Raw genomic sequence first — 17,536 nt, 5'->3', positions numbered from 1 at the left:
AATAAAATGCTTAGTCCAAACGAAATTCTCCAGCCTGTTCGAAGAATAGGCGAATCCCTACCTTTAGGTTCCACTCCTATACGAAATATCGCCGGTCTAACATGACTACTTCCTTCTATCCATAAAAAGTGCCGGAGTAGATTATAAGTTTCTCATATTTGATCATGTCATGTTATAGCTCTAACCCATTATAGTCTGGCAGCACTGGTCACTAAGCAACGGTAGGTGCCGTTTTAGGACAATGTTACCCTGATTATGCATGAAAACCGTTAGCAGGTTCCAGGGATGTGTGCTGCTGATCACAGCTCTGCGCGGCTGCAGCCAGAGGCAGCCGGTTCTTGCTTCGCCCGTCCCGCTGTAGAGAAAGGATGGGCCAAGAGAGCGAGCAGGCGTCGAACTGGCCCGGTACGCGATGTCGCGACGCTGACTTGCTGACAAACTGCAGGTGCCATTTTACTGTGTTGTTTTCCTGATTGCATGCAAAACGTTAGCAAGGTCTATACCCCTCTGAAGATTGCAGCCATGCATGCCAGCAGGTTTTGGATGGGCCTTAGCCTGCATGCATGCCATATTTGTTTTGTTGCGAGACCAACAGAATGATCTTTGTGATATGAATGTGCTGCTCGAGTAAGAAAACAAAACAAAACAAAACTGTCAGCTCAGTTACTTGTTTTCCCACTGCCGGGCCGGCTATTTGTCGTGGAAAGCACATCCGCGATCGGGCGCCTCTGCTCTGTTTATCGGTGCGTGCTAGCTACTCTCTCTTTTCTGTTACAGAGCATTTGTTCTTCACCACCAAATACTATTCTCTCTTTTCTGTTACAGAGCATCTGTTCTTCACAAGTAATACGATTCTCTCTTTTTTCTTTCTATACAAAAGAGACGCATGGCTCGTAAATCATCACGGGTGCACTTTGTAACATCTGAGCCCGAAATAATTAGCGAATTTCAATAAGTTGTGTGGGTTGCAGAAACTCTCTCTCTCTCTCTATGTGCAGGCTCATCACGTGCCGATCGACTGCTGAGTTTGGTCTCCTCACCTTAGGCACAATTTTCTCGTGCGCGACTGAGGCTTCCTCACTCGTCTGTCCTGTTCCAGTTCATGGCCTTTCCGTCTCAACTTCCCAGCCATCCCTCATTAAATCAACTTGATTATTCCTTTACCGCCAAAGTTGGAGAAGAGAAGATTCCATTGTCCTATTGTGGAAGGAGCGATTATTCTTTTCCACCATAGTTGGAGAAGATCGCAGTGCTCAACTACGAAATGAGGTGCAATGGAATGCGATGGCGACAAACGCGCGCGATGGAGATGGAGGGAAGACACATAGCAGGGTCGCCGGGGTGTACGAGAGCATGAGGGCATCCACGGTCTAGATGCCAAATGCTGCGGTCCTTAGAGTTAATTTTACTCTTTTTTTTACGCAAAGAGTCAGTTTTATCTGAGTACAAAGTACATGTTGCAACAAGGCGAAAACAATTTGACGTGCGTGGCTGGCAAATAGCTAGATGCACTCATCATAAAACAAGAATGAGAAGAAAAAGCAGTGCCAGTGGTATGATGTGAGCCATGGATCAATCAGCCAAGCAATGTTTATCCCGGGCATCCCATAAAAAGCTGGACACATGCATGCATGGGCCATGAAGCTAGTCATCATTGAAACCCTGTCTCCCGCAATTACCTCTGCATCACGAGCTGTTGACGACGGATGCCTGCCTGGTCTCAGACTCTCGGTGGCCTGGTCAGGAGGCGCTGCACCGCGTTGGGCCCGGCAGCTTTCACACTCCTCGATCCTTTTTCCCTGCTTTATAAGCTTTTCCGTTGATGCAACCAAAATCTTAACGAGTAAGAAACTAGGGAAACCCCCGTCCGTTCTTCGTGCCAGCGACAGGTGGTGGCCGATTCGTGCCACAACACAAGAGATTCGTGCGGTTTCTCCGAGATAGGAGAGTTCCATACGGAAGTGGCAAAAATACAGATGCCAATTTTTTTGGTGTTGACAAAATACGGCTCGTGATTTCAAACCAGAAGTCGTGAGCGCGCAAATTGCACATTCTACGGGTTATTAAAAGGACTTTTGCAATTTTTTTTTCAGAATTCACGACCTACTCGGCTGATCCTTTGCGCATAGGTCTTAATTGGTTGTTTGGCTAGTTAAGCTGATTCTAACTGGTGGGACACACCGGTCAGTGCCAAGTAGGCCCAAGGGACATGCCACAGTGGTACATCTTGTCCCTGTTGTACACGCTACCGGCGGCGGCTCTGCCGCACGCTTGGTCTTGGCCGGCACGTCGAAGCCTAAACCGCGACCAGCCTCACCGCGGGGCGGCGTTGCGCCTCGTCTCCAACCACCTGGTGTCCCCAGGTGTCGCAGCCACAGGTCCCACCGCGGCAATCCTTTCTGTCGTCTGGCGCGGAAGCCGCTTCTCAAGACGTCTTGCGTCCCGCACGGTCATCCTCGTCGCCACCGCGCATCCGGTCGCCCCTTCGAGGACAAAGGCTCATGCCTCGGTGCATGCCCGACGAACGTGACGAGGTCATGCTCGGGGGACAAGGGCGATGATCTTGACAATGACGCTCATGTAGCGCAGGCTCTCTCTGCACATGCTGCCGCCGATCCTGTAGGCTCATTGAAATGGAAGGCTGGACTCGCGGCTGCGAGGATGGCCACAACGGAGGCGGTTGCAAGGATGGCCGCGGCCGGACGTGCGTCGACCGCAACGGTGAGGATGGCCGGGTCCTCAAGTGAGAGGGATGAGGTGGAAGAGGAGGCCACGGGACGAGGATCGTCGCCGCAGGCTTCGCGTTGGGCCAACTTGGCACTGGCCGATGGACCCCACCGATCAGAATCAGCGTAAACGAACTAAACAGATTATTAAAACTTATGTGCAACGAATTAGACGAGTATGTGATGAAATATGCAAAAATTTACAAAATTGTCTAGAACGCTGGATTTCCTCGTCGTGAGCAGGGGCCCAGACCCCAGAGAGCTCTGTGCTGCAGTTACACCCCGGGCCGGGGTTTGACTATGTGGGCCCCTCGGCGAGCAGGGGGGCAAAACGGTAAAAGAGCGCAGCCGCCCGCCGGCAGCTGCAGCGAGACTGCGAGGAGGAGGAGGGGCGTGCCGCTGCGAAACAGTTAATGCGGCCGATTCTCAAAAAGGAGGAAAAGCAGTTATTGCGGCTGCCCTCTGGCTCTGGTGTCAAGGCCCCCTCTTCCTCCAGTCCTCCTCCGCTCCTCGTTTTAAAACTCCCAGTCTCCTCACTCCCACTCCGAGCCGCCCTTCTCTCACTGCTCTCTGCTGGTCACCATCGGCAGCGCGTCCATCTCTCTCTCTCTCTCTGCTGGTATCAGGGGATCCCTTCCGCCGCGCTAATTAACCGGAGGTACTGCGCCGCTAGCTCTTGCACCTGTGCATTTGAGGTTATTTGTTTCCCTGGTATCTTTTCGTGTACTCAATTTTCTGCTTGGTTGCTCCTCTAGAGAAGATATGTAGAGCTATGTGGAGTAGAGCTGTAGAGTAGAGAAAGAGGATTGGTTTTCTGAGTTCGTAGTTCTTCCCTTCTGCAACCGGTTCGATGAGGCGTTTCTAGAGATACAAATGGGTCACCATTAGGGTACCCTTTAATCCTCTCTAGTTTGAACAGCTGAATTGATTTTCTAAAAAAATTGATGTGATTTTGGAATTTTAGTTTGTTTCATTGATTGAACCAAGTAGGGTAGTAGGAGTAGGATACCCTAATGGTGACCCATTTGCATTTTCTAATGGCCGTTACTTCTCCTCCCGATTAATTGTACACACTATCAGTTCTAAACTCGATTTTCTTAATTCACTGCACTAGGGCGTTTCCTCCCGGGTTTTCTGAAAACAACTAATTTGGTGGTTCATTGCTACAGTACATCTGAGGTTCTCGTACGACCCAACAGACTGATCCGCAAACAGTAATACTTATATTGAAGGACTGCACGAGCGTTAATGAGTTGCCAATAAATGAGCGTTAATCTTTTTGCTAGCAACATTTTATGTTTTTTTTCCTGGTAAAATAGTGGACCTAGCAACAGTAACAACAAGAATGCCATGATGCCTTCTAGCAGCACACTTGTACTGAGCTAACCATTCACTGAAGCCGTCTAGAAAAGCGAAACAATATGTTACACACGGTGACACTAGTTTTGATGAACTTTTAAGGTGGGGGTGGAAAGGCGTCAGCTCTGAACCATTGCAAAATCATGTCCCGGGCATTGGTTTTTGGAGGACTGACCACTACTCAATTGTTCTATGAAATTAACAATATGATACATTTAACTGGGTACTCCCTCCGTTCCATAATTCTTGTCTCAAATTTACCCAAAAATGGATGTATCTATTCCTAAAAAACATCTAGACACATGTAATATTTCGATGAGAACTATGGAACGGAGGGAGTAGTAAGCAATTGTGCGCCAACCAATGTCTAGTATACTAATTAAGTAAACAACCCTGCAACCCTGGTGGCGTCCTATGGCATGTGCAAATCTGAACACATACAAGCATCTCCTTGCCAGTGCCCCACCTTCCGTAGTTCATATTTTAGTTAGGCTAGTGTGGTTCAGATTTGCCTTTATATGTGAGTGAGACAACTTTTCCTTTCACCTTTCTTTTGTTTAATTAGTGGGATTCTCTGAGCAAGCGGCTTTTTTATAGTGGCAATTGCCTTGCATACTTCATTGTGCCAGGTTTCGGTACCTTGTGCAACGTTAAGGTAGCTGTATGTTCTTTTATCCTGGATGAATAAATTTGACGTGTTGATTTCACTTAATAGTGATTAGCTAAAAACTGACAGTAAGGTTGCTGCATGCAATCGTTCAAGAGTTGGCTCCTTGGACTGCGAGCTTAAGCGTGCTGTCCTTTACTGTAATATAGCCTGTCTTAGTTAAGCTGAGCCAACTTTGGTAGTGTTCCATTCGAGAAAATTCTTACATGATGTGGTTTGCCAGACTAGTGTTAATGTGCTAGATTAAACTTGGTTTGTGGTAAGCATGCTTTAGTGTTTCACTCAAGAAAGTTGTATGTGATATGATGTGCTCGTCTTGGAGACCAGTATTGATGAGCTTTAGCTTCCTTCTTGTACCCCCTTTCTCTGCTTTATTGATGACTTCTGTCTTTACATCATTACATGTCGACCCTACAATTATTCCAGTTGTTTTTTACTTTAGGTTGTTTCATTGTGTTACTTTTTAATCTCATGTTTGTGTTGCTTTTGAATGGGCACCGTCCTTTCGAAGTATAATGCATGTCCTGTATGTTGGTTAGCTGCTATTGATTTGTTAATCCCGTGATTTGACAATGCTTCGTGGTAATAGGGAATCAAACTCTTTAGTGAATAAGAAGGCTCATTAAAGTGCCTTGTTGATAAGATCCCTTAGAGGGAAAACAGGCAGGCTTCTCTCGTACATATTTTCTAATGATTCACACTGTCTGATTTCCTTCACATTATTTGACCCTTTTTTTTGTTTGAGAAAAGCAGACTGCACTAGCTTGGAACAAGAGTTTATAAAATTATCAGGCTTCGATAGGAATTTCCTTTATCTTTTGATAGTGCTTTGGCTTTTCATGGCATGACCACATTAACCCCTTGTGAGGGCAAGGGTTGTGCTTCCTCAGTCCTTGATATGTCTTCCACAGCCCACAGGCACGAAGTGTCTATACACAAGCACATGGAACCATGTTCCCTTCTAGGCTCAGCAGTTAGCTGGCGCAAACACATACACACATCTGATGAGTTATGACATGTTAAAGGCACTTCGAGTTACCAGTGGCAAAGGTCGAGAACTGGATTATTGGGTTCAATCCTTTGGACAACTGTGCAATTTTTCACTAATAAGCCAAGCAAATACTCCCTCCGTCCTGAAATAAGTGACGTGGATTTGCATAAGAATCTATACAAATCCACGTCACTTATTTTGGTACGAAGGGAGTATTAGATTAGTGAAGGAATTAGCTATGTCATTGGGTTCATTTGAACCCATCGGTTCTATACCAGCTCTGCCACTGTGAGTTACGTTTGAAGTTGGTTCTTTCAGTTCTCACATTTTTGCACTAACATTTCCAATTTCAATTGCGGCAGGATTGAATATTGTTGTGACATAAACAGGTGACGCTATTTCTCATTTAGTCACATTGATTGAGAGGTTATGGGTTATCTAAATCTTAGAGGTTCTTTGCTACTACTGCTCCATCTACATCTGCTGCTATCACTATACATCCCACTGGTTACGGCAGACATAGCCTCTGAGAAGGAAGCTCTTCTTGTTTTTGCGTCTGCAGTCTACCATGGAAACAAGCTCAATTGGGGTCAAAATATCTCAGTGTGCTCGTGGCATGGTGTAAAATGTGCAGCGGATCGATCACGTATATCTGCCATTAGGGTACCAGCTGCTGGGCTGATTGGTGTAATTCCTCCAAATACTCTTGGCAAGATTGCCTCCCTCCAAGTACTAAGCCTGAGGTCTAATCGTTTGAGTGGGAGCCTTCCGTCTGATATCACTTCACTTCCTTCTTTACGTTCCATATTTCTTCAGCACAATGAACTGTCAGGATATTTGCCTTCTTTTTCCTCTCCAGGCCTTGTTACCCTTGACCTGTCCTACAACGCCTTTACAGGACAAATGCCTACAAGCTTGGAAAATCTTACTCAATTGTCTATCCTGAATTTGGCAGAAAATTCTTTTTCCGGACCTATACCTGATCTCAAGCTTCCAAGCTTACGACAATTAAATCTGAGCAACAATGACCTTAGTGGCTCAATTCCTCCCTTCCTCCAAATATTTTCAAATAGTTCATTCTTGGGGAACCCTGGACTGTGTGGGCCGCCTCTAGCTGAATGTTCCTTTGTTCCTTCACCAACACCCTCACCACAATCGTCATTACCGTCATCACCAACATTGCCACGTCGTGGGAAGAAAGTGGCTACTGGTTTTATAATTGCAGCTGCTGTTGGGGGCTTTGCTGTATTTCTGCTAGCTGCTGTGCTGTTCACTGTGTGCTGTTCAAAGAGGAAGGAGAAGAAAGTAGAGGGAGTGGATTACAACGGCAAGGGGGTAGATGGTGCGAGGATCGAGAAGCATAAAGAGGATGTCAGCAGTGGTGTCCAAATGGCCGAGAAGAACAAGTTGGTTTTCTTGGAGGGATGCAGTTACAACTTTAACTTGGAAGACTTACTCAGAGCTTCAGCAGAAGTCCTTGGCAAGGGGAGCTATGGAACCGCCTACAAAGCTTTACTTGAGGATGGCACTATTGTGGTCGTTAAGAGGCTGAAAGATGTTGTAGCAGGGAAGAAAGAATTTGAGCAGCAGATGGAGCTCATTGGGAGGGTAGGCAAACATGCGAACCTCGTGCCTCTTCGTGCTTACTACTACTCGAAGGATGAAAAGCTTGTTGTTTATGAGTATGTTACTACTGGCAGCTTTTCGGCCATGTTACACGGTATGCCAATGTCTACCATTGTTCCATTTTTTAGGTGATGTGAAATTGATTTGTTTGCAAACTAGGAATCTAACAATCCATTATTAACATATGTCATAAACATGTATATCTCTGAGCTCGAAAATTCAAAATGCAAAATAATGACACAGCAGTCATAAGCTATGGTGTGTAGTAAATAATAGTATTGAGCTGCATGACTGAGAACTTACCTGCTGAAGTTACAATATTGCGTACATATGCATGATCTCCATTTTCTTTTGTTGGTTTGGATTCTGACCAAAAGCTTAGCCTAAAGTATTTGTACCAAGAAATACCACTTCTGTAGATGGTGTAGCAATGTTCATGCAATCCGTTGATATTAGTTCTCATTAAAGTTCTGGTGAACAGGTATTAAGGGTATTGTTGAGAAGACCCCATTAGACTGGAATACCAGAATGAAGATTATACTTGGAACAGCATACGGAATTGCTCACATTCACGCAGAAGGCGGCCCCAAGATCGCCCATGGCAATATCAAGTCCACCAATGTCCTCCTCGATCAAGATCACAATACTTATGTTTCAGACTATGGGATGAGCACCCTGATGAGTCTCCCAATCAGCACCTCCCGAGTTGTTGCTGGATACCGTGCTCCGGAGACCTACGAATCCAGGAAATTCACCCACAAGTCTGATGTCTACAGCTTTGGTGTTCTCCTCATGGAGATGCTGACCGGCAAAGCCCCACTCCAGTCACAAGGGCAGGAGGACGTCATTGATCTACCGAGATGGGTGCATTCCGTGGTTCGGGAGGAGTGGACCGCTGAAGTGTTCGATGTTGCGCTGATGAAGTACCATAACATAGAGGATGAACTGGTGCAGATGCTCCAGATTGCCATGGCGTGCACATCACGGTTCCCGGAGCGGCGCCCAACAATGGCAGAGGTGATCAGGATGACCGAGGAGCTCCGGCAATCCGGTTCAGAGAGCCGCACCTCCTCCAATGAGTACCTCAAGGATTCCAGTCCTCCGTCGGCATAGCGCTGGTGGTCTGTATGTTCGTTCTCCTCCAAGTTGAATCCATGGTTTCTTTAGTGAATCTGAGAGTTAATCTCCCCAATGTAGCTGAAAAGCTCAAGCACTGGCATGTATTCCAGGCGCAAGTGCTGCATCCTTGCAACTGTACCATCATTCCATGCACAAGTTAGTTGGTAGGTGGTTAACCTGTATCTCTTTTTTTTTTGAACTTCTGTTGAGCTGTATGCTTAATACTCCTGCTGCCCACCGTGGTCATGACCTCGGTAATTGGTAACCAGAAATTGTTGCTCTGGTAAATCTTCTACATTTTCTTAAGTACCGCGTGCTCATAAATCATTTAAACAACATAAAATTGGACACGAGCAATAGATCGAGAACAGTGGTACCGATTGATGGCATAATAATACCAGTATAACATCAGCTAATGCGTATACTATTCCCTGGGGTAACAAAATTTGAGATGTTAATAGAGAACTTAAATCTGGCCAGTACAACTCACACGGTCGAAAAGGGATGTGGTATATTAGGGCCATATTACACAGCCCTTCTATTGGGGACAAGAACTTCTCACGCCCCTGATAAAATGACAGGGGAGGAAGAAAAATCGGGAATGACATGAGCACTACAAGCAATCACCAGAGCTTCAGTATCCCGACAGAATTCAATGGACGCGTCCAAATCATTCCTTGATATCTTAAAATTATGATGAACTTCTAATGGCTTACTGAAAGAACTATGTCAGCAGAACAAAGAGACTCCGCTTTCCAGCATTCAGATCACAGGTAGTTCGATGGACATATGTGGGTTACTTTTGGTCCACCAAGTCAGCGCCGCTGACATACCTAGCAACAAACGAGATCAACCGGAAAGGGGCGCCAACAATTGGAGCATCAGTAAATGGAACCTCAGCTGTCTCATCCAATCCTCGTGGCTGCAGATCATCCTCATGAATTTGTATATCATCCAATGGTACTGGCATGATTTCTTCATTGATTCTTGGTTTATCAAATCCTTGGTGTGCATTCTCATGAATAAAGCCCTGGTCAGCACTACTGCTGGTTGCTTCTGGAAATAGCAACGAAGTTTCGTCTGGATGATTACTAATATAGGCAATGCTAGAACTGTTGTTGATATGACTATGGTTATTCTCTGAAGTAACCGTCACAGAACTGTTCAGACCTCTATTGCCAATCAATTCGTTACCCTGCAGGGAAAAACATTGGATGTAAGCAACGATGAATCAATATTTGTATGGTAAGTTACATTCCCAACAGGAAAGTGGGTGGTTAAATTGTAATCACCAGGAATGTATATTCATGCAAATGAACTAACTACATGTCCAGATAAAATATTAAATGGATAACAATAAGCAGAAGTTTTTTTGGTACAGTGAATCCTCAAGAAAATGGACAAGGATTCCCTCATAGTTGACCAAAAAAAACTTACTTCATTACTGATCAAGTTTGTAAAATCAGTGGTCTGGTTATGGAGAAGCGAACCAGTCAAGTCTGTTTGATGATCCATCACCTTGTTTTCAGGGACCTGCATTATCATTTCTCAGTTATATACATTAGCCTGAATGTCAATAAATTTATAACTGAAAGGTAAATAATAGGAAGTGATATTTCTGCCCAGAAAATTTCACTGAAGGTGTATATACATTCAGTTGCAGATTGGCGAAAATCAAATGGCAAAACGATCACTAGAGGGATGTTCTGCACAAAGAATACCTCTTTACTTATGGAGACTTCACTAAGAAAAATCTTTGCTTCAACGGCTTGTAGTCTTGACTCCAGTTCATATATGCTTGTTAACAAGCTCTGATTTTCCTCAACAGTAATTTTTGAAGCTTCATCCAACACCTTCACCTGCCAGGCTTTGTTATTAAGTAATAATATCAGAATATATATGTAAGTAGAACTGTGTACATGCTACAGGTGGAAATCAGACAATTGAAGCTCCAAATCCGAGATTATTTAATACCAACAAATGAACAATTTTTTTAAGAATTAGAAGTGAAATACATATGTTGTAACACCTTTCGGAAAATAAATGTTGTTTTCTCAGGAGAAAAATAACTAATGTTTGTCAATAAGAATATAAGATACAGATTACATAACATAAGTATCTTTAATGATACATTTTTCTCAACCAACTAAACTAAAGAGAAATAAACAGTTCAAGACAGACTTCGTAATTCTTACCTGCTCCAGCAGTGCTTTGTTGGTCTCCTCCAGCTCACTTAATCTTTCTTTAAGAGAAGTCTGAAGAAAAGAAGCAACATGCAAGTAGAAACAGAAAAAGGAAAGGAGTGATAAGCAATCTAGAAACAGAAAAAGGGAAGGAATGATATGTAATCTAACTATCTATGCATTACCTCCTCATGAGTTAGGACAACATTGGCATCCTCTATGCAGCTGACTTTGTTATCCAAAACTTCCTACATGAAGTTCCAGATAAAGATTATAACATGAATGGTAACAGAAAAGGGAGAAACACATTAGTTTCACTGTTTAAGCAACTTTAAAAGTTGGGCCTAGCTAGCTATTTACTCCCAACATGAAGGGCCAGGAGCCAAAGACACCACACATATCAGTGGTGATGCAAGTTTGGGCTGGCCCAACATTAAATCTAGTTAGTTTGCTTCACAATAAGCATTGCTGGAAGTGAACTACGAATTGAGTGAACGAGCTAAATATCAGGCTTTGCAGTCCATGGCACTAACTTAAGAAGCTACTCCCTCTATTCCAAAATACACCTCCTATAGATTTTTCTCATTTGTTCCACAATACACCTCATTTTTCTCTTGGTACCCGCATCCGGCCAATAACTACTCACATTCATTTACTATTAATCCAATATGAATGGTCAGGCAGTAAAACCGAGAGCTACCCTGATCCAAGTGCACAAATTTATAGGAGGTGTATTTTGGAATGGAGGGAGTATTAAAGATGATCCCGTCATTTTGGGATGGTCACCTTGTAAAATGGAAAAGGTACTTCATCTTATCTCAATTGTTTTCTATCATTATCAAAGCATAGACTCAAACTAAAGTTCATCTTTGGGCTTCGATCTCCTATCCAACAAGACTGGCACATAGATAGACCTTCTCAAGTAAACAAATAAGGAACATTAAATACCTCCTTTTTAACGAGCATATCATGCCCATGTTGTAGAATATCAAGCTTTTCCTCCAAAAGAACCTACAGTTAAAACACAATGTGAGGTAGGCAAATTCAATTCATTTCACACCTACAAGGCAAAAGAAAAATTAGACTCTAGAAAGTAAGATAAGTTCCCCAGCTGCATCCATCAAATCAAATGGGGGTTGCATCCAGGCCATAAATATACCTCATTCTGTGCATGATAACCAACTTTGTTATGCAACTTTTCAAGTTCGATCTCCATCATGTTCTGCAGGATAAAAAACAGTGAAATAGTATTTCGTCTGAGATGTTCCGGTACTGCAAAATGCATTTTTTTAGTGAACCCGTTGAGCAATTAAATCACATAAACACACGTCGACACGGACATAAAATATTGAACCAGAGAGGTATAATTTCTAACTACTTTGACATGAATGCGCCCAGAACTAAAGTAATGATGTACAACTGAGGAAAAATGGGTGAATAAATTACAACATATTCTTAGCAGTAATCGCAGGGGTAGTGCTGTTACAATACAGAAGTCTCATTTCCGTCATGAGAGCACACAAACTGAGTGTTGCCCTACATACTATTTTGATTAAAAGGCACAGCAGGTCCTTAAACTTGTTATGATGGTTTAAATAGGACACAAGACTCCAGAAATACACAAATGCTGGTTCAGCCCGCTAAGTTACGCACTTCGACCCTTGCTAATGTGGCAAAAGGAGGTGATGGGAGAAAGAGGCACAATGAGGTGATGGGCTTGGAGTACAAGAGCAGCCAGGACTGCTGAATCCGTTACTGTAAACCAATTGGTGTTTGTGTATTTGTTTGCTCTTGTTTCACTTTTGTGAATTTCGACAGCAAAGGACCACGTGCAAGCTTACGTGAATGCACATAGGGACAACAAGCTCCAGATGCCACAAGTTGGGCGTGCAGCCTCAGTGCAGTCATGGCCACAAGATTGTCACCTGCTGAGACTCTGTGGCCAAGCTGGTTGAGAAGATCTGCGCACAATATGTTTCAGAGACGCCTAAGAGGAGAAAGGAGATAAGAGACGAGGGTGTAACATGAGAGATTTGTTTCGGGGAAGGAGGGGGAAACAACAATATTCGGAAGGGCTTAAGTGCCAACTCAGTGGTCAGAGCTAGGGAGGTATAATTTGGACCTCAACTGAATCACTTAGTTTGGGGACTCATTCCGCAATTCAAGAATTTAGATCTACTTGCACCATCGCAGCAAGTTCTTAGGGGCAGTTTGGATCATGCCCGAGTGAGCCTCGCCAAAATTGGCACGTCAATGATTTGGCGGAGGATTTTGCCGCCGCCATCTCGCCGCCGCGCGGGCGCAGAAAACAGAACACACTGACCAAATAATTGGCATGGTTGCAAATTTCTGGCGCTGATCCAAACGGAGACCCTGCTAGCAGTCAACGACCAAAAAATTGGTGTGGTGAGCAGCGGCTGCAATCCAAACAGCCCCTTATGCATCCTACGGTGCATTTTACCCTAAAACCTTCGAGCGAGTGTTAACTATTCACGTACCAAACAAATGGTTCTGATCAATCTGTAGACAACAGACGGGCGCAATACATACCACTTTTTTAAGCCATAAACTCTTCTCGTCTTCTAACTGCTTTACTGTCCCGTGCAATTTATCCTGCAATGGCAATGTGAAAATAGAAAAGCGTATAATATTGAAAAACTTCAGACATAAAAATTCTTGATGTATTAGCTAAATGACCAGCACTACAATGAAAAATAATCAAAAGAGAGAAATGCTGAGCAGAGAGTGCTACTAAAGGAATCTAAGTAATAATCAATGATGAAAGAGTCAGGATCTAGCAACAAGATTGCAGAAATGACAATAGAGGCATTCTTCTTTACGGGAATAAATACATATTAAGCATAATCAGGATATCCTCTCCATGGAGAATTATCAAACTGGAAATGCAAAAATTGAGAACATTGATAGTGCAGTTATCCTTTACAGAACAACTTACGAGCTTTGCTTCATAAAGTCTATCTTTGTCAAGTTCCACACTAGAATCTGACATCCCAATACTCCTCTGATCTGCATAGACTGTATTACCGAACTTCTGGTTCTCCTGTGTCATGGTAGGTTCAAGATTCTCGTAACACGGAATCACCTGACCAACAGAGGATATAGTTTCATCAACATTTGCAGCATTCTGATTTGCCTGTGGATGATTCTGGTACTGCGGAATTCCCTCTCCAACACTGGACATTGCGTCATCTGCATCGGTACCGCTGTAATGGTCTTTTGGGGCTGAATCATGATTGTGGCTCTGAGGAGCAGCTTCTTCAGCAGTGGACGTTGCATCACCAGTATTCCTCCCTTGGTTTCCCTTCTTCTTCTTGTTCCTCTTCTTTTTGCCATCCATCTGTTGCTTTCAAGATCAGAGCTTCGATACTGTTTGTACCTACTACCATGACAAAAACAACGAAAAATAAACTTCCTGCTAAATTTGTTGAACAAACTGTTTTATCAGATAAATTATGTATGCTACTTTTGGTTGAACAAGACATATTATGTGTGCATAAATTTTGTATCCTATCAAAAACAATAGTAAAATTTTGTGACTCCAATAACTAAATCATATTTATTACCATAAAGAATCCCCTCTATTTAACTAGGGGGCAACACAAGCCCAGAGATGTGCAAGGAAAAAAAATCTCGGGTCGTAATTTCAGAAAGCTAGGCACATATGCTCGTGGGCAAGTCTATATGTAAGTAATGTATTGATATAACACAGAACTTCTTATTCAGAAACGACGGCACGATACATCGCCGGAAGCAGATTCTGCGAAGAGCATCTAGCTTGACGACCAAAAGGAAACAAAAGACTATATTTGTAAGTTAACGAGTTCGACATGAAAATTACAAGTGGGGCGCGGACGGTAAAATCAGGAAATGCCGGTGATGCGTTGATACTAACCCTAGAAACGCCGCCGCTTCTGCTCGGTTCGGATTGGGGAGCTCGGGGATCTGGCGAAGGAGGCTGGCAAGGGAATGGGTTAATTAGCTAGGAAGATTACGGTGGAAGCCTTTGTTTAATCACTCTAGAGATCTGCGCTACGTAGCCTGCGTGGGAGGGACTAGTATATGGAGCAGAATGGGTAATCCGGAATTTCGGGTTCGGGTTCCGGGTAATCCGAATTACCTGGAAGATGGAGATGGACTGGAGAATTTGAGCTTTCCCGACGCGACGGACGGCGGGGAGGGACGGCGGGGGGCTCGGCGGGGACGGGGAAGAGCGGCGCGGGGGTCGACTGGGCCTGGGCAGGACGACGCGGGTCGCGAGGGGCAGTGGCCGCCGACGGGGCTGGACAGCGCGGGGAACGGTGAGGTCAGCAGAGCGCAGCGATGGGAGTGGACGGGCGCCGGAGCTAGAGGAGGGCAGCGCGGGGTCGGCGGGGCGCCGGAGCTGGAGGAGGGCAGCGCGGGGAGCGGCCGGCGGTGGCTAGGGCAGCGCGCCGTAGCAGCCTGGCAGGGTTAGGACGGCACCGGGCATCCTCCGATGCGAGGGAGACACGAGAGTAATTTTTTGCGGTGAAAATGGGCACGTGACACAGTTATTTCAGGCCTTTGCCAAAACATTACAATTTGATGCTCATTGGTTACAACAAACCGTCTGATTTAAAATAAAAAAATTTGGCTTCCTTCACAATAAATTACCAGTGTATTTTCCCCGGAATTTTTTCCCAAAACATGTGTGTAAGAGCTTGCACTAATTGATTTTAACCTTAATGATCGACTTTAGGTTAAATGTTGAGCAATTTTGTAATGTCCAAAATTGATACCAGCTACTGTCTTTTGGGGCCAAATTTCAATTACTCCTGCCATCCTGCCAAGCAAAAAACGTTATCGGGAGGAAAAAAGTCAAACTTTTTCCGTTTTGAGTCAGGCGGTGTCTTGGCAAATGACCACAAAATTGTATTGATAATGGGCAAAGGCATAATTTGTGTTTCGGCAAAGTTCAAAAAATAACGGTGTTCTGCAGGAAATTTTCCCCTTTTTGAGAGAGGGACACAAAGTCACAAAATACTGATACTAGAGTACTATCGTGGGTATTGGGTGTTCCGTTCTTTTTATTCAAATCGGGCACTGAAATTAAAACCCTAAGAGCTCGAAGTAGTCTGTGTTTTCATGCACAACTGAAAATTATGTTCTGTTTCCTAACTTCGGCTTTAGGTTTTTCAGATCAGGAATTCGAGTATCGAGTTGAGGTGGAGAATTCATAGGCTGTGGCCAGATGCGTAATGGCCGATGGATTGTCGCTCCGCCGCAGGTGCACATGTTGCACACGCGACCTCTCAGTTTCTTTTGAGTCCTCGTTTGGCAGCAGTGTGTTAGAGTGTGTTGGGGAGTATTTTAGGGAGAGTATTTGGTGAAAATACACCCTTCACCAAATACCCTGGAATACCCTTCATTTTAATAGTCTAGCGCCCCTTCTCGTCACGACAGATGGCAGCAGCTGCGCTTTTGTTTTTAGCCTTAGTTTAGCTACTCCACCATCGACGTTGATCTTGAACATGCCCACAGGTGGTGGAAGCCACCGCGGGGCGGCAGTGGCGGGCTGCAGCCATGCACGGACCGGTGGCCTTTCATGTGAAACCTGAAGCTCTACCATCAACTTTTGAATAAATTCATGAACAGAGACCAGTCTCTGAAAGATAGCTTCGTGGAAAACTTTGCATCGCGCCGACCAGATTGCCCACAAGGTGAGGATGATCTGTGCAAACTCCGCATGGGAAGTGGTCTCAATGAGATGAAACAACCACTTGCGAGCATCATGGCAAAGTGATGTGCACATATGTTCAGTTAGTTGCTAATCAACCAGAGCCCATATGCACCTTGCCATTGTACAATCAATCAAAGAATGGCGCCATGAGTAGTTCGCAGCATGACAGATAGCGCACACAGCCATATCTGACATGTGTTGATGCTGCAGTACATCCCCAGTCTGTAGAGAGCTTTGTGCGAGCCGCCACGCGAAAGCATGCACCTTGGAAAGAACCTTAACTTTCCATACCCGAGTCTAGGCTTTCTCTGATTTCAAAGAACTCAAAGCAAGCCTTCCATCCAACCAATCTTTCCTTACTTTCCGGGTGGAGACTAGGCCTTCCTTGCAACCAATGTTCAATTAATCTATTACTATCTATTAAACTGGAGTTGGTGGTGATTGCCATGGGTGCCGTACGTCAAACTCACAAATATTACATATGTGCCACCGCTCCCCATCCTTTCTTCTTGCCGTCCCATGATTCCCCCTTCTCTCTCTACCCTCCCTCGATCTAACGCAGGTGCCTCCAACCCCCAATCCCACGTAGTCCGCGCCCAAAGCCGCGCTGCCCATGCCATGCCCTGGCCCTGACTCGCAGCGGGGCGGACGGCGGACGGAGAGTTTTTAATTTTCTTCTTTCTCTTCCACCTCCGTCGATTTCTCCTCTTCTCTTTTCTCCCCTGGCACCTCCACCTTTCTTCCCTAGACCGCCTCCTATGGTCCATAGGTCTGGTCACCCCTGATTCGTGACTTACTTCTCCGACGGCGCCGCCCTCCTGTCCTGCTGCCCCAACGCCGATCTGCTCCAACTCCCAAAGCTCCCCTGAGAAACCGCTACCCCACGTTGACCTGCAGCAAGCTCCTGTCCGACCCCTCCAGAGAGCGCCTAATGCTCCCTCCAGCGAGCTCCTGTACCGGCCACCTCCACTGAGCTCGTGCCCTGGAGACCATGGAGCTGCGCCGCCACCCGATCTGCTCCTCGAACGCCAAGATGAGCAACGCTGGTGGAGTTCTCGCCTTCCCTATACGTCCAACCTCTAGCTAATCACCGGTGCCTAGCCGTTTGGATCTTGCTTTTACAAGTTGCAGCAAAAAACTGTAAAG

General features: G+C 45.0%; 2 protein-coding genes across 10 annotated transcripts; one reads left to right on the top strand and one right to left on the bottom strand.

Moving 5' to 3' along the window:
- Nucleotides 1–3,165: 3,165 nt before the first annotated feature.
- On the top strand, nt 3,166–8,794 carry LOC100829737 (probable inactive receptor kinase At5g58300). Of its 3 annotated transcripts, none has more exons than XM_003557933.4 (3): nt 3,166–3,384; nt 6,106–7,463; nt 7,851–8,794. In XM_003557933.4, exons 2-3 carry the CDS (start codon nt 6,173–6,175, stop codon nt 8,480–8,482), a joined length of 1,923 nt encoding a protein of 640 aa, XP_003557981.1. In that variant the 5' UTR covers nt 3,166–3,384; nt 6,106–6,172; the 3' UTR covers nt 8,483–8,794. The 3 variants fall into 3 exon arrangements, with proteins under 3 accessions (XP_003557981.1, XP_024312512.1, XP_024312513.1); XM_024456744.1 differs by having other exon boundaries at nt 3,166–3,421; XM_024456745.1 differs by lacking the exon at nt 3,166–3,384 and adding an exon at nt 3,450–6,031.
- A 55-nt stretch (nt 8,795–8,849) lies between these two features.
- On the bottom strand, nt 8,850–15,165 carry LOC100829228 (golgin subfamily A member 4). 7 transcript variants are annotated; one of them, XM_010230356.3, is made up of 11 exons: nt 14,810–15,165; nt 14,585–14,647; nt 13,628–14,071; nt 13,222–13,284; nt 11,831–11,893; nt 11,620–11,682; nt 10,857–10,919; nt 10,684–10,743; nt 10,210–10,347; nt 9,926–10,021; nt 9,285–9,683 (listed from the first exon to the last, which is right to left on the bottom strand). In XM_010230356.3, exons 3-11 carry the CDS (start codon nt 14,027–14,029, stop codon nt 9,285–9,287), a joined length of 1,347 nt encoding a protein of 448 aa, XP_010228658.1. In that variant the 5' UTR covers nt 14,030–14,071; nt 14,585–14,647; nt 14,810–15,165. The 7 variants fall into 7 exon arrangements, with proteins under 7 accessions (XP_003557979.1, XP_010228658.1, XP_014752524.1 ...); XM_014897038.2 differs by having other exon boundaries at nt 13,628–14,068; XM_003557931.4 differs by lacking the exon at nt 14,810–15,165 and having other exon boundaries at nt 8,850–9,683; nt 14,585–14,773.
- Nucleotides 15,166–17,536: the final 2,371 nt, after the last annotated feature.

The sequence above is a fragment of the Brachypodium distachyon genome, chromosome 1, assembly GCF_000005505.3.
Source record: "Brachypodium distachyon strain Bd21 chromosome 1, Brachypodium_distachyon_v3.0, whole genome shotgun sequence".
Lineage (NCBI taxonomy): Eukaryota > Viridiplantae > Streptophyta > Magnoliopsida > Poales > Poaceae > Brachypodium > Brachypodium distachyon.
Note: the sequence above shows the minus strand (reverse complement) of the source record. Positions and strands in the feature narration are given on the sequence as shown.

Excerpts from the sequence above, each read along its gene's own strand:
- LOC100829737 (XM_003557933.4), top strand. The coding sequence starts at position 6,173 with ATGGGTTATCTAAATCTTAGAGGTTCTTTGCTACTACTGCTCCATCTA. Across the intron at positions 7,464-7,850 it reads CTTTTCGGCCATGTTACACG|GTATTAAGGGTATTGTTGAG; the intron begins GTATGCCAATGT and ends TCTGGTGAACAG.
- LOC100829228 (XM_010230356.3), bottom strand. The coding sequence starts at position 14,029 with ATGGATGGCAAAAAGAAGAGGAACAAGAAGAAGAAGGGAAACCAAGGG. Across the intron at positions 10,920-11,619 it reads ATATGCTCGTTAAAAAGGAG|GAAGTTTTGGATAACAAAGT; the intron begins GTATTTAATGTT and ends AACTTCATGTAG. Across the intron at positions 10,744-10,856 it reads TTGTCCTAACTCATGAGGAG|ACTTCTCTTAAAGAAAGATT; the intron begins GTAATGCATAGA and ends TCTTTTCTTCAG.